Below are 16,767 nucleotides of genomic sequence, written 5' to 3'. Positions count from 1 at the left end.
ACTATTACAGCTCAGAGGGTGGAGTGAGAGCACGTCCTCTCGCTTCATCTCGGTCGTGGGCAGGCTGGTGTTCACTGTCTGATTATTGGATGATCTCTAGGGCCCCTTTCAGCTTGCGTACATTACAGAGATACTGCGTATCTAGCTATGTATCTATCTATCGACAGATGCCTTGCGTGTATTTTTTGAACTATTCTTCGGCGCCTCAACAAAACGTAATTTAGATGATGCTGATGAGCCCCAAACTGAGTGTCAGAAGGCCCAGGGGCTGGTCCTGGCTCTGCATGGCCTTCTATGGATTCCAGAACCCTCCTTAGCACTAAAAGGGCCTTACAGTCTACATCTCAGGACTCTTATACAGAGACACATGAGTGAATGTATGATTATAAGTCTCAAACTTCAATCCACTGCTTTGAGAGCAGCTCAGGACACTGCCCTGGGCCCCCAGCTCCAGGGAGGCTGCTGCTTTCCTGCCCCCCACTAGGAGGCCAGACTTAGTTTGGCTTGGCTGTCCTGAATGCGGGCATGAAGGGGAAGGGGAGAGGGTCATCAGAAATGGGCTGGTGTTCAACACCCATTTATGATAAAAACTCTCCAGAAAGTAGGCATAGAGGGAGCTTACCTCAACATAATAAAGGCCATATATGACAAACCCATAGCCAACAGCGTTCTCAATGGTGAAAAACTGAAACCATTTCCTCTAAAATCAGGAACAAGACAAGGATGCCCACTCTCACCACGGTTATTCAACAAAGTTTTGAAAGTTTTAGCTACGGCAATCAGAGAATAAAAAGAAATAAAAGGAATTCAAATCGGAAAAGAAGAAGTACAGCTGTCACTGTTTGCAGATGACATGATACTATACATAGAGAATTCTAAAGATGCTACCAGGAAACTACTAGAGCTAATCAATGAATTTGGTAAAGTATCAGGATACAAAATTAATGCACAGAAGTCTCTTGCATTCCTAGACACTAATGATGAAAAATCTGAAAGGGAAATTAAGGAAACACTCCCATTTACCACTGAAACAAAAAGAATAAAATACCTAGGAATAAACCTACCCAAGGAGACAGAAGACCTGTATGCAGGAAACTAGAAGACAGTGATGAAAGAAATTAAAGATGATACAAACAGATGGAGAGATAAACCATGTTCTTGGATTGGAAGAATCAACCTTGACAAAATGACTATACTACCCAAAGCAATCTACAGATGCAATGCAATCCCTATCAAACCACCAATGGCATTTTTACAGAACTGGAACAAAAAACTTCACAATGCGTATGGAAACACAGAAGACCCCAAAGAGCCAAAGCAATCTTGAGAAAGAAAAACGGAGCTGGAGGAATTAGGCTCCCAGAATTCAGACTATACTACAGAGCTACAGTAATCAAGACAGTATGGTACTGGCACAAAAAACAGAAATATAGATCAATGGAACAGGATGGAAAGCCCAGAAATAGACCCACACACATACGGTCAACTTATCTTTGATAAAGGAGGCAAGAATATACAATGGAGAAAAGACAGCCTCTTCAATAAGTGGTGCTGGGAAAACTGGACAGCTACATGTAAAAGAATGAAATGAGAACACTCCCTAACACCATACACAAAAATAAGCTCAAAATGGACTAAAGACCTAAATGTAAGGCCAGACACTATCAAACTCTTAGAGGAAAACATAGGCAGAAAGAACACTCTATGACATAAATCACAGCAAGATCCTTTTTGACCCACCTCCTAGAGGAGAAATGGAAATAAAAACAAAAACAAACAAATGGGACCTAATGAAATTTAAAAGCTTTTGCACAGCAAAGGAAACCATAAACAAGACAAAAAGACAACCCTCAGAATGGGAGAATATATTTGCAAAGGAAGCAACTGACAAAGGACTAATCTCCAAAATATACAAGCGGCTCATGCAGCTCAGTATCATAAAAACAAACAACCCAATCCAGAAATGGGCAGAAGACCTAAACAAACATTTCTCCAAAGAAGATATACAGATTGCCAACAAACACATGAAAGGATGCTCAACATCACTAATCATTAGAGAAGTGCAAATCCAAACTACAATGAGGTATCACCTCACACCAGTCAGGATGGTCATCATCAAAAAATCTACAAACAATAAATGCTGGAGAGGGTGTGGAGAAAAGGGAACCCTCCTGCACTCCTGGTGGGAATGCAAATTGATACAGTCACTGTGGAGAACAGTATGGAGGTTCCTTAAAGAACTAAAAATAGAACGACCATACAACCCAGCAATCCTACTGCTGGGCATACACCCTGAGAAAACCATAATTCAAGAAGAGTCATGTACCACAATGTTCACTGCAGCACTATTTGCAATAGCCAGGACATGGAAGCAACCTAAGTGCCCATCGACAGATGATGTGTGCTAACACATATGTATGGAATAAAAAAAAAAAAAAAAAAAAAAAAAAAAAGCTTCTGATGAACCTAAGGTCAGGACAGGAATAAAGACGCAAACGTAGAGAATGGACTCAAGGACACGGGGACGGGGAAGGGTAAGCTGCGACTAAGTAAGAGCGTAGCACGGACATACGTACACTACCAAATGTAAAAGAGAGACAGCTAGTGGGAAGCAGCTGCATCACAAGGGGAGATCAGCTCGGTGCTCTCTGACCACCTAGAGGGGTGGGATAGGGAGGGTGGGAGGGAGGGAGGCGCAAGAAGGAGGGGATATGGGGATATATGTATACGTATAGCTGATTCACTTTGTTATACAGCAGAAACTAACACACCATTGTAAAGCAATTATACTCCCATAAAGATGTTAAAAATAAATAAATGAATAAATATTTTAAAAAATAACCAATGAAAGAAAAGAACTGGGCTGGTGGTCTATAAAAATAAACGGTGTGACCAGGACTCCTCATTACGGGAGGTCTCAGGCCAGGCAGGTGGTGATGGTGGCTGGTAGAGGGGCCACTGGACCCAGCCGAGGTCCCTGATTGGACGGAAAGCACACAGATAGATTCTCAGAGTCACTAAGACTCAGGCCAGCGATGCAGGGAGAGGGGCAGCTCCCCACGAAGGAGGGCAGCACGTGCTAAGGCTCAGAGCAGAGACCATCCCTCTGGACAACGGAGACAGCTCAGCACGACTGCATCCCAGAACCCGGAGAGAATGAGATGGGCGAGAAGGACAAGGCGAGTGGTGAAGAGCCCGTGATGCCGAGCTCGTGGCCTCGGGCTTTCTCCCGAGGGCCATGATGAGCCAGTGAAGGATGCTGATGGGTGATGAGGCCAGACCCGCACTTGAGGCTGAACCTCCTCCGGGGCCCAGCACGGAGCGGGGGTGTCAGCTGGGAGGACGAGTAAAGCAGCTATTCTGGCAAAACCTCCGGTGAGCGGGAGAGGGGTCCCGAGCCGGCCCAGCGGGGCGGGGCGGGGGTCGGGCAGGCTGAGCCCTCACCTGTGCAAGGCAGAGAAGAGGCTACTGGGGCTGAGGAGCAGCGGCCCCTGGGGCAGCACCGTGCCCCGCTCGTTGACCCAGTGCAGGTAGCCCCGCGTCATGTCCGCCATCCCGATGGCCCGTGCGGAGCAGTAGAGGAACTTGTACCCGTTTCTGAAAAAGAGATGAAACGTTCCCGCTTAACGGCATCACACGATGGGCCATCTCGCGTGCACAAACCCTGATCTGTATGTTTCAGGAGGAAGGGCAAAAGGCCACATTCTATAAAATCTTAATGGTGAAAGAAGCCTGAACGCCTTTCCCTGCCGTTTGCTAAAGGACCCTCACGGCCTCACTCGGTTTAATCCTCACGGGAACCTTGTTCAGTAGGTGTCTTCCTCTCGCTTTACAGTTAGGGAAACTGAGGCCGGAGGCATCAAACTGTCCAACTTAGCTGCACCCGGACCGTTCATACATCTCCATCTGGCTGCTCAGCTGTATCCTTTATAATACCCTGATAACACAGACCGGTGAATGCGTTTCCCCAAGTCCTATGAGCCGTCATCAAACCTGGGGAGGGCATGTGGGAACCCTCACTTTGTAGCCAAGTCAGGCAGAAGTGTGGGTAAGCTGAGGACCTACCACTTACGACTGGTGTCTGAATTTGTGGCGGCCTTGCGGGAATGAGCCCTTAACCCGTGGGGTCTGCACTAACTAGGTAGTTAGTGTCAGAATTAAACTACTGGACACCCAGTTGGTGTCTGAAGAGAACTTGGGAATTGTGAAATGTGTGAAACCCCCACACATCTGGTGTCAGAAGTGTCACGAGTGAAGAAACAGATCACAGGAGGGTTCTTCTGTTAAACACAACTTTATTACTTTAGAAGAACTACATGTCCCTTTCTTTGAACCGCTGAAAACTTAGGAGTCTGAAATGAGATATTGTGCTACAAATATAAAATATAGGCCAGATTTCAAGGCCTTACTATAAAGAGAGAATATGAGATACCACCCATTCAGAGTTTTGATATCGAGTACATGATTAAATGGTAGGATTTTAATATACTGGATTAAATACATGAAAAAAAATGTTTAGCCCCCATCTGTACACTGATATCTCTCAACTTTACATTCTTAGCCCAGACCCCTCTCTTAAGCTCCAGAGCAATACATTCAGTGGCACACACCACATTACCCATCAGAGACCCACGAGTAGTACCTCAAACGCTTCCAGGCACCCCTGGAAGCCCACCCGTAGCACCATGAACCCCGTGCCGCCCCTCAGTCCCCCCGCCCCCACCAGTGGGACCTCTGACCTCTGTTCCTGCAACAGCATCAATCATCTCCCTGCCCCCCGCCGAGCCTCCACAGAGAAAGAAAACTTAATACTCAACTCTCCAAAGCCTTGCCAGTTCTCTCAGATATAATCCAAATTCCTCGCCGGAACCCGCAAGGCCACTGAGACCTGGTCCCTGCCTTTCTCTCCAGCCCCATCTGCTCCCTGGCACCGGGCTGGACACCTTGCCACACCCCTTCTTCCTGCACCTGCCGTTCCTGCTGCCCGCACACTGTTCCCGTAGACCTCCGGGCTTGCCTGCCCCCTCACCTCATCGAGACCTGCTCAGACAGCACCTCCTCGGCGGGCCTTCCCTCGTCCGCCTAGCTAATAAAACACACCCTCCCTCACGCTCACCCCAGGCACTAAGCCCTCGCTCTGCTTTTTTCCTCATGCACGACCGGTCACTAATATTACACGACAGCCCCGTGTTTGACTGTGTCTCATTAATCCATGAGCTCCCTGAGGGTGGAGACCTTGTCTCATTCCTCGCTGTTAACTCCAGCGCCAAAAACAGTGCTTGGCAAGTAGCAGACATTTTGTAAATCTTTGCTGATGGGTAAATACAAACTACCCGCTTCCTATCCGACTTACTGCTCTACAGTGAATACTTCGTGTTGGCCAAAGGACCTGTCTCGAGATTTGCCTAATAATACGTTCTTTAAAACCAAGACACAGGAACGTGCTGGGACGAAGAGAATCTAGAAATAGCAGGTTGTTTTAAACACAGGGATGCATCTGAAAATCAAGCAAGCACTTTAATGAAACATCTTTGTATCTGAGCTGTCTAATTAATGCAATCTTTTTTTAAAAAAATCACTATTTCTGTATATAGCTCTTCACATCAAAGTCCTAAAAGCTGCCACCTGCAGGGGTCTGAGATGCTAATTTTATTTAAGGCTTGGTTTGCAAATATGCTTCGCGGCTTGACCCTGCCACTGGCTGTCCTCACCACACAAGTGTTCTGCTTCAAAGGCCGTTACTAAACGTAGCTGGAAAGGCAGCTCGAGGACGTCCTAACGGGAGAAATGCCTGTTGGTGGCAGCAGGGATCACCTCTCCAGAGCCTTCACCCCGGTGAAAGCTGCGTGAAACGCCAGGTGTTCCCATCAGTCACTCAGGTGGCAGAGAGTCACCAGAAAGATTACTCTCAACGGTACCCCTCGTGGATAAGACCCCTCGCTCAGAAGGGCAGCCAGTAGCAGGATGCAGCAGGCATACCCACCGGACAGTCCCGAGCCAGGCTGGGCTGGGCGTGCTCAGGGGCCCAGCACAGCCCTTCCCTGCAGGAGTAGAGTGTACTGCGGGACCAACTATAACGGAAACAGGACACGGGATGGAGCAAGGTGGCCACGAGGGACCCCAGGGCAGGAAGGACAGCCCTGCCCGAAGAGGTACCAATGAACAGAGGTGCAACGCACACACGTGGGTCACACTTACCCCTCCGACATCTCAGCAACTAGAACAGGACTCTGGGGAAACGCCAGAGACAAAAAGAAGGAATCATTCCATGGCCAGGCTTGGCACAAATGATTTTCTCCTTTTGTCCCAATCTCTACATCCCTCTTAGAGGCCTGGAGAGATACTGAAATAGACTGGAAAGATTCCCTTTGGGTAACCTTCTACCTCTTCTACTTAATTTTCCAAGGTAAGCTTCTATATTGGAGTTTCTCAATTACTAGTTGCCAATGACACGCCCCAGTCATGACAATCAAAGATGTCTCCAGACATTGCCACACACCATGGGGGGTAAAATCCCCACTGAAAGACAGTGATGTAGAGGAAAGGGAACTCGGTAGCCCTGTCTGCAGCCCTAGAGGAAGGGCACTCGCCTGCCACCTTAAGAAAGGAAAGCTCAGGGCCAAACTCAGGCTCATTCTCAGCCCCGCCTCCACGGGCCCTGCTGTCTGGTGCCAGCCAACTTCCAAGTCACATAGGCCGTCAGCCCTCTGCACCGCGGGCCCCCTGCACCGCAGGCCCCCTGCACCGGGGCCTCTGCACCGCCAGCCCCCTGCACCGCCGGCCCCCTGCACCACAGGCCCCCTGCACCGGGGCCTCTGCACCGGGGCCTCTGCACCGCCAGCCCCCTGCCCCGCGGGCCCCCTGCACCGGGACCTCCTTTCTGTGAGCGCTCCTCACCCCCACGAACCTGCCCATCTCTCAGCCCCTCTTCCCACTGCTACCTCCACCTGTGATGAGCCTTCCCCTCTTTCAAAACTCTGCTCACCCAGTAAGGCTCAGCTCAGGTGCCACCTTCTCGCTGAAGCCTTCTTTGATTCCCCGCCCTTCCAATCAGAATTCATTTCTCCTTCACTGACGTCTGTAAAATCTGCCTCTCTCACTACGCCCCGCCCCAGTGCCTCGTTACGGGGCGTGCTGTAGGGGTCCTTCTTGGGGGTCACAGGGTGCCCGACGGGAGGGGCTAGCAGCACCCCCTAGCGCACCCAGAACAGCGCCCGGTGCACAGAGGGTTTGTGGTCGGGCTCAGCGCATCCTCAGGGCTCTCACGGAGCCTTGGCTTGGAACAGCGCACGCGGGCTCGGGACTGACTTGACCACCCGACCTAGCGGCGCAGCGCCGCCAGCCTAGCAGGGACCGACCGAAGGGATGGTGGGATCCAACTCCGCCCTTCGGGGATGAGGAAGCCAAAGCCGCGAGCAGGGGACGGGTCGGAAGGTCTGTGGTGGCCCGACGGCTACGGCCCCTAGAGCCCAGGTCCCCGACTCCCTCCCATTCGCCACACCACCCTCTCCCTTCCTGGCAGACAGCGATGACGCGATAACTTAGGAAGACCTGAGGGGAGGGGAAGAAAGAACCGCTGTGGGCAGGAGAAGAAGCAAGATGCTAATGAGTCTGCTAACGATGGGTCCCCGTCGTCAGCATCTCAGCTTCAGACGATGCATTCCGCAGGCCACAGATGAACTAATTTATCCATGGAAACCCAGGAAGCATTCCTCCCGCTAAATCGTGGGGCCGCCGATTTCCGGTTAACATAAAAATATTTATCCAGGAAGGTAGGAAAGTAGAGCAGTTTTTGTCCATACTTAGCCCCCCGCAAACCCCCACTGGCTCAATGATCTACATACTTTAGGAAACGGTCCTGCTTTATTTTCCTTCTACTTATTGGACACGTATATTTGAATACGTGGGAGCTTCACATCTCTTCTATTCGTATCTGCTATAGCTCCTTTTAATCAATAACCAAGTCCGCTTTTTAAAATCAATAACCAATTGAGCTTTACATCCTCTCTACGAACAAGGTGATAACCAACCTGACAGGTAATTTCTCATGGGCTGACTTATTCAAACGAGTCATTACATTTGGCAAAAAATAAATACAATGGTCCTCATTTTCTGTTGTTTCCAGGCAAGTGGTCATCTGCAAGACTGGTTTTTCCGTTAGAAAAATACTGCAGGGCATAAAATTTGAGGGGTACCCAAATGCAAGGAAAGAAGCATCAGGGAAGAGTGATCAGTCCAAAACTCAATTAAATGGCCCCTTCCTCCTGGTACTCTGTCATGCGAAACATTTCTCTAAATACATCTCTGGGTGATCACAAATATGACACCAACAGAAACGGCCACCCAGCCTTTGCCAGTTCTCAGTCCGTCCCTGCCCTTCTCCCAGCTGGGGCTGCTGAAGACTTGGAGGAGGTAGCACGTGAGACGCTGCTTGGATGGGCATCCGCTCTAACCAGCTACGAAAGCCGACACCACATCCAGCCTGGGCTAGAACTCTGGGATGGCACCAAGGCCACCAAGCCAAGCCGAGCCCTTGGGTATCAGGAAGCCTAGAGGAGGAGGACGTAGGGCTGCCCAGGGCACCAATTCTGGCCTGAAGAAGGGGCTTGGTGAGGACCACAGGGTCTGAGCCAGGCATTACAGGCTGAAAAACTGGGGGAGGCAAAAATCAGAAGTAAAGGCACGCCAAGCAGAAGCCACCATGTGAGCAAAGGTGGGAAGATGAGAAAACGATGGATACGGGGTGGGGAACAGTCAGACTGGATTCGAGCAGGAAGGTCTGCAGAGAAGCAGCAGCAGATCAGGAACTAGCGGAAGCTGACCTGAAACCGCAGGGCTTGAAGCCACGCTAAGGAGGCTGCCCTTACTCCCGTACAGAGGCCCTGAAGGCGACGGCCGAGCTGGGGGACGGCCAGGACATCACTGGTCTAACCGTCCGGGTGCCACTGAGGACACACGTCAAACTCAGTGAACAAGTTAAGTGTCAAGCTCCTTCCTCTCAACCAAAAGGAAAACACAACAAGCAGTCTGTGACTCTCGGGTCCTCACCCACAGACTGGACTCATTCTAAATCAATCAATCGAACCAAAACAACGACCAGGTATTCTTTGGTAAGCTACGCAACTTTATTTTTCAAGAAGATACCTTTTCTAGGAAAACCCAAGAGAGACACAAATCAAAACCAAAAAAAAAAAAAAAACCGGCAAAACACAGTGCCTTTTCTTTTTTTAACCTTACAGTAAGAACAGGAATAGCTTTATGTTCCAAAACCCAAAATGAATGAGGCTGTGAACGACTCTGTATCCTGACCCACAGGGGTTTCTTTCGACTAAAAATAGAGACAGTTTTCAGTGTGAGGCCAGTAAAGGCAGCTCATCAGTGGATTAATCCTTCAAGGCAAAGAGTCAGCCGTGCGGAGGTGGCGGGGAAGGCCCTGAACACACCGCCTACAGGAGGGAGGCCGGGAGAACCTCTCAGGGGGCAGCTCGGGAATATCGACCAAACCTTTCCGTGTGCTCGGCCTTCCACCGGCAATTCTACTTCTGAGAATCCACCTTACAGCGGCCCTTGTGTAAGCGTCGTACCTTCTCTACTTATCTGTACGCTCGTTGTACATAATAAGGACTTTTCGTAAATGCTGATTGCATCACTATTGGAAAGAGTGAAAAACTGGAAACGCCCTATCGCGTTCACCAACAGAGGACTAGTTAAATGCAGGGTGGTTTACCCACAGCATGGAATTTTGTACTGCAGTTAAGAAGAACGAGGTAAACCTCACACATAATGAAACAGAAGGATCTTCATTAAATAATGTGCACGTGGGGCGAGGGAGCACGTAAATGAATTTTCAGTATACACGGAACCAAACCGGTCACAGTGGTTCCACTGGTAGAGAACGTATAATACTCGTAGCCGATAACTTACAGCTTATCGGTAAGGCAAGGAGAAAGATGTGACCTTTGTACTTTTATATTTCTCTCGTTTTTCTTATTTATTTTTTTCAAAGAAGCATGTATTACTTTTAACATTTCTTAAGGAAGCCATCCAGAAAAGGAAAGTCAAATCAATGAGCTGGGCATCTAAGAAGTGAGAAGCTTTGAATCCACCAGGAGGAAAGGTCCTCCCAGGCACCTCGTGCCCCACCAACCCGAAGCGTGAGGCCCAGCAGGCCAGAGACCATGTCTGCACCTCCCGGCTGTAACTAACTGGAGGACAGAGAGGTTTCACTTACGTGGGAGACTCTAGTCCACAGAGAGATGGAGACAGTGGGACCAAGCACCTGCTGGTGGTGGTGCAGGGATGGGGACCCCAAGGGCTCTGAACCCTGGAGACGAACCAGAGCAGAAGTACTGCACTTGGAGCTATAGGCCGACCAGGGTTTCGGTGAGTTCTGCCTCTTAGCAGCTACGGGAATTTGGACAAATTGTTTTAACCCTCTAAACCTAGAAATGATATTACTTGCTTCTCGGAACTACTGTTAAGAGTTAAGTGAAGTGACAAATGTACCCGACACACGAGAGCAACTCAAAATCTACCCTCCCACACTGATGTCCCAGGTACGGCCCCTCGGCAGAGCGCTCCCCGGACCAGGTGGGCAAGGTGTGCACTGCTGGCTGGCCCACAAAACCTGCTTAGAATCTGGACCTTTTCAGCCTAAAATAACTCCCCTGGTCTACATCAGAGACTACCATGTCCTCACCCGACTATCTGCGCCATTCCTCAGTATGAACTGAACCTCAGGCCCTCCCCTAAGGCTGCCACCACCTTCCTCCTCTGTCCATTTGCAATTCCCCGGCCACTTCCTCTCTTGCCTTTTGGTACTGAATTCAGATCTGGAGTTGGCGGGATTCACCACGCGCTCACCCTCCCTGGCCAAGGGGTACCCGTCTGTAAGTCAGCCCGTCAGCAAAGGTTCCGTGTGCGGATTTGCCGCAAGCACTTCGCTGGGTACTTACTGGCTCACTTTATGGTACAACTTGGCGATGCCCTGGTGGGTCCAATCCTTCCCAAGGGTGGGCAAAATGTGGCCGAGAGTATCTGATCTAAATAAAAACAGAGACAGGAAAAATAAAGTTAAAAGGGCATCGCGAAAGGGGAAAAAAAAAAAGTCATTCTGACTCATCGCACCAAATGCCTCATTAAAAAATGCAAATGGGATGCACGACTTGCTCTCTGGACGGAAACCCCGAAACTGAGCAACAAAGTCAGGGAGCCACCGCCCCAGAGGGAAGCGACCCCCAATCCCCCACTGCAGCTGTTTAAATCAAGGAGCTATGGCTCTGCGGGCGGCACCGACCGCCCCAGAAACTGAACTGCATGAGCTGCACGACGCCCCGGAAAGAGGAACTGACACGCTGGCTCCAGGCCCCGGGGTCCCACGGCCCCGCGTCGGCGGGACCCACCTAGTGATGGTTCCATCGATGTCAGAGATGATAACCTTATCGTCCCAGTTCCACAAGTAGATGGTGCCTTCGCAGCGGCACGTGCCCTGGTACTGCGTGGTGACGCTGAAGACCACGTCGTTGGGTCCGTTCTTCAACTTCAGGCTTTTCTGAAAGATATGCACTCTGTGTCCACTGGAGGGCGAGGCTCAGAGAGACGGATATTCGGTTTCTGTTCCACAAGAAACCGGATCCGGATTTTGTTTTTGTCAAAGCACCACCCTAGGCCACCGTATAGTTCTTTCCCTGTCTTGCTCTCGAGGAGGACTGGTCTTTCCAGGACTTGGGCAACCTGAACCCCAGGCCCCCTCGCAGGCCCCAGCGTAGCACAGCTCACCCTCACCCACGCCCCCTGGGGTCTGTAAGTGACGGGCTCTGAGGGTCGCCGCAGGAAATCACAACTTCAGACCGGGATGCGTTTACTAGGCCACGTCTGAGTACGAAGGGCCATGGCTGGGGAGACGAATCTAAGTCAAGGGTGAAAATACGTTCCCCGAACCAGCCACGAGTACTAGTTAATACACAGACACAAACTGGAAGAAAGCAGTAGTCTCAGTTATCAGGTACATCTCATATCCACAAGCCCAGAAGCTAGACCCCAGGAAATCACACCGGATTCCAAAGGCAGAATCCCCTCTCAGCGGTTCTGAATCTCGGCACCGGGGCCCTCGAGTGCGAGCCAGCTGGGGGCAGGAGTCCAGGTCGCCCCCAGCGGTGCAGGGTGTCAGGCCTGACCGTTCTCTTTTCCCATCAGACACCATCACAACTAAGCCTGGCCCCCACGAAGTCCTAGGAGAGCAGCAGAGCGCAGGTACCTGCTCGCTGTCTGCTCCTGGGAAACAGGGTCCAGGGATTAAAACTGGTGGCACGGCCACAGAGCAGAGGACACTGTGACCAGGATGGTCCCCTGCTACCGGAAGCTCTCCGAATCCCATCACAAGTCCTCCTTTTCCCCCAATTCAGGAGATGCGGTTGACTTAACAAACATCTCTGGAAAAGTGGAAACAGCCCTGCGAGATTTGGGCTCTCAGGCATTCACAGCTCAGGATAAATTCATGCCTTCAGGCCGCCCTCCGCCAACACTTGCAGACAGGAGCCTCCAGGGCAGCGGCAGGACCGGCACAGGGGAAATGATGCTTTGGAGCCAGCCCAGACAGGAGCTGACGTGGGGCGCGAACCGGAGGCACCAAAAGGGGGGTGTGAGGTCGCAGCGGGGCGGCAGGCAGTTGGATAGAGGTGCCAGAGCTGAAGCCGGAGACAGAGCACAGGAGGGACGCCCGGATCATTGAACCCACTGAGTCCAGGTGGCCGTGGCTGGGTCAGTGCCCGCAGCGTGGTGGAGGGGGAGGACAGGACACTCACCAGCTGCTCTGACGTGAGGCGCAGGGTCTTCTTGTAGCCAACGCTGGACAGCAGCGGGGGGCGGCTCGTGCTGGGCAGCCTGGCGGACGCGTGTTCCTCCTCACTGGAGGATGACTCATGCTTTATTCTGGAACACACAATGATGTAACTGCCAATTAGGAAGTACATCTGGGTAGCCATTAAAAATGCATCAGGCCGGGCTTCCCTGGTGGCGCAGTGGTTGAGAGTCCGCCTGCCGATGCGGGGAACACAGGTTCATGCCCCGGTCCGGGAAGATCCCACATGCCGCGGAGCGGCTGGGCCCGTGAGCCATGGCCGCTGAGCCTGCGCATCCGGAGCCTGTGCTCCGCAACGGGAGAGGCCGCAACAGTGAGAGGCCCGCATGCCGCGAAGAAAAAAAAAAAAAAAAAAAAAATGCATCAGGCCGGACTCAATGACGGAGCCCATCAGGTGGTGGTCACTGACCAGAGGCCATCACTAACGCCATCCACGCGGCTCCTGCATTATTCATCCGGGACTGCCTCTCCTCATTCACCCTGTCATCATCACTCTACTTTAAACCAGGAGGCTCCCGTCCTGATCAGCGGGCTCAAGCTCCCTCCTGGCCTTGGAGGATGCTCACATTCCCTCTCTTGCCCTGTCCCAGGCTGCTGGCCAAGCACAGGAGCCCAAATTTCCTGCACGTCCAAGCTGACCAGTTCCCGGTACACACCGCTCCAAACGCACAATCCCAGGTAACGAGGACCCTCTAGGCCTTACGAACAGGTGCCGGGGGAGCCAAGCAAGGCCCCCCGATGCTCCCCTGGGCCCCTAAGCAGGCTGCCCCAGGAGCAAGAGCCGCACCTCATTCACCAGCACAGGATCCAGCGCTCCGAGCGCTTCTGGACTTCCACGTGGTCGGAGCTGGGAGGTGCGGGTGGGAAGCAGGCTCATTTTCTTTAAATAGCTCAGATAAGGCATGTCAGCAATTAGCTGTTCCCTGGATTCAAATCCTGCTATGGCATAGTCCCCATCCCAGCAGTACTAGACCTGCTTCCCGGGACCATTTTCTTTGAAAATGCCGTTAACTCCCTGCAAAGTCCTTCGTAGACGTTTGTTAGGCTAAACGGAGAAAGCTAGGCAGCCCCAGAGCAGGCCCCGCCTGACTCCCGGGATGCACGCTTCCCCCCCCGGCCACCGCCCCCCGCAAAGCTTCTGGCTCAGCGCATCCCTTTATGCAAGACAGGCACACGGGGCTCCATCTTAGCTTTGCATCTCAGTGAACTCCTGCCCCCCCGCCCTCCCTTCCCTTCTACCAGGAAATGATTGGGTATTTCCTCTGCAGCCTGTTGCTTTCTTGCCCCATGTGCTCGTTCCAGAAGCAGTTCCTACAATCCGATACTGCCCCGCACTAGGGCAGACAAGAGGGAAGACCCCATTACATGGCAGCCCGCTTCTGTGTTCTTTCTACTGGCTCCTTCCATGTCCAGAATGAGCCGCCCCTCCTCAGACCCCTGCTCCCGGGGCCCTACGAGGGGCGGCCTGTGGGCTGCGGGCTGGTGGACTGGAGCTCGTGCCACCGATGCCTCTAGGCACCATGCTAGGCGTGGAGGATACAGCAAGCAGCCTGGCCCCTGTGCTCCCCGGGGCTTTCTGTCTGAACAATCACAACAGAGATGGACAAGTGCTATGCTAAGAAGGCAGAGGACATCTGAGAGCAGCCGGACGAGGGGTCCAGGAGCTACACAGAACAATCTGGGCTGGAGTCACAGACTTGGCCATCACGGGGACACAGCCCTGGTGCACGAGCCGTGGGGACAGGTGACTATGTCCACAAAGAAAGAGCACGTTAGCCTAGAATCCCGGTCGGTCCGTGGCGGGGTTAAGCTACAACTGGATGAATGAATCTACACCTGTGACGCTGGGGGCCGCTTCTAGGTAGAGCGGAGACCTGAGAAGCCCGGGTTTGAACCCCAGGAACTTCAGGCTATGTTATCCTGGTCAGACTATTTTCTTTCAGACTAGACCTCCTCATCTTAAAGTGCAGGGGAGCAAACGGCATCCCACCGACCAAGAGATCCCGGAGGCCGGCAGGTACGAGACAGAAAGAAGTGGACTGGGAAACAGGCGTCCCAGGAAAGGCCTCACAACCACAGGATTCCTCTCTGGGCCTCAGAGGCTCATCTGTAAAATGACACAAATGTCCCTTCCCCTTCCGACCCCTGCCGATCCTACAAACAACGCTGATCCTTTACAACCAACGACCTAGAGGTTGGTTTTCAGACAGACGGGTACACGTGGTCCTGGAGCCAAGCGGCCTGACCAGTGCCTGGGTGGGAACCCAGGAGATGAAGCTACAGGCCCCTCATTGAATTGGAAAATGTTTACGTTCCACACAAACAGTTTGGTGGGAAATGAGATCCAAATGTGAACTGAAGCTCTCAGTGGCAACAGACTGATGTGAGCCTCTGCTGGTGGGATGCGGAAGCAAGGCACAAGAGCTCTTATCTCCATCGGCTGCTTTAAAACAAAAACCAAAACCCCTAGATCGGTGCAGCATGCCACGTTTGAGGGAGCGCGGAAAGGAAAACACAGATACAGAAACGGCAATGGGAGCTGTACACCTCAGCTGGCGGTGCCGGCTTAGGGCGAGGGCACGGTCATCTGTGGACCTGGCCACCCCCTTCCCCACTCCTGCAACAGTTCTTAATGTCACTGGCTTCGCGGCGTCTGCAAGGAGCGACAGAACGAAACAAAAGGGCTCATCTCACTCGAGTGTCTGTGTTCAGCCAAGGAGCTGTGAACAACACTGAAGTTCGCACTTGTCAGTGTTCAGTTTTTGATGGTATTTTAATGACTTGCATGGTGACAAGCTGTTTGCTCAATTATGAGACTTCAGGGACTGTTCTGTCAATCACAAGTCTGTCAATTAGGAAAGCACTCCGACACTTTTTTTCAGTCAACTGCATGAATCTAATTAGGGGACTAGGATGCCAGTAAAAATGAAAAGATGTACACTGCTCAGGAGACTTTACACGAAGACTCTTCAGAGCCTCAAATCCTTTTCGCAAGAGTCAATTCTTCGTGTTTCAGGTTTCGTAAAAAAAAATGTAGCCTGACTAACTCAGAGTGGCCAACAGTCAAACTCAGATATCTAAGAGGGCAGAGCGTTTCTGTCAACATCTGAATAGGATCATATCAGATACTAAGAAAATCCGAAGTGCTTCAGATGGACTGCGTCAGCCGATGTTCCAGCTCAGGAAGAGCTGCAGGAGCGCCCTGCTGCCTCCTCCACCCTCAGCCCACTGGGCGGCCTCCGGGAGTGGTCATGCGGCTGGAAAGGAGAAGAACACACAGCCACAGTCGTGTTCTGTCCCTGTTAAACCTCTCTGAGCCCCTGGCCAGCCTTCCCCAGGTCTCAGACTGGCATATCGCAGGCCGGATTTGGCGGACATCCTGCATTTGGCCCATACTGTGGAGTATAATTTTAAACACTTGCAAATGCATGGTTAAGATGAGCCTGTGTCTTCCAGGCCACCACAGAGCCACCCACCCGCCTGACCGCAGGCACAGCCCATGTGGCCTTGCTGGGTTTTACGTTCTGCACCTCCTTTCTCATGAGGCTGCCGTGAGGATTAGATGAGCCAACACCTGCAGTTGTAGGTGTCAGTCTTGTGCCCATTTCACAGATGAAGGAGGAAACACCGAGGGGCTGATGAATTCGCCAAAGATCATAGAGAAGAGTGACAAAGTCCCAGCCCATGCTGCCTCTTCTGCTTGGAAATTACTGCAGGACACAGAGGGCCTCAAAAAGAGCCCCAGGAGAGCAGGGTATTTCCAGTGCAGCCAAACTGCTGGTTTAAACTGCTCAGGACAGAAGAGTGGCATCTTTGCTTGTGTCTCCCTCCCTGGCTGCTCTGGGAACGGACAGCACGCTAGTTCCTTCCCTCAGATATGGAAAGGAGTTTACCCAAAGCCGGGACTC

The 16,767-nt window shown here is 51.8% G+C and overlaps 1 protein-coding gene across 1 annotated transcript in view; it reads right to left on the bottom strand.

Moving 5' to 3' along the window:
* LPIN1 (lipin 1) overlaps positions 1-16,767 on the bottom strand; it is a 68,678-nt gene that overhangs the window by 9,286 nt on the left and 42,625 nt on the right. Inside the window, exons 14-17 of the mRNA XM_032653039.1 lie at positions 12,804-12,930; positions 11,403-11,551; positions 10,956-11,042; positions 3,445-3,597 (exon numbers count right to left, since the gene is read on the bottom strand). Of these exons, the coding sequence (XP_032508930.1) occupies positions 3,445-3,597; positions 10,956-11,042; positions 11,403-11,551; positions 12,804-12,930 (516 nt within the window). The remainder of the gene's footprint in view (positions 1-3,444; positions 3,598-10,955; positions 11,043-11,402; positions 11,552-12,803; positions 12,931-16,767) is intronic.

Source organism: Phocoena sinus, chromosome 13 (assembly GCF_008692025.1).
Source record: "Phocoena sinus isolate mPhoSin1 chromosome 13, mPhoSin1.pri, whole genome shotgun sequence".
Taxonomy (NCBI): Eukaryota; Metazoa; Chordata; class Mammalia; order Artiodactyla; family Phocoenidae; genus Phocoena; species Phocoena sinus.
Note: the sequence above shows the minus strand (reverse complement) of the source record. Positions and strands in the feature narration are given on the sequence as shown.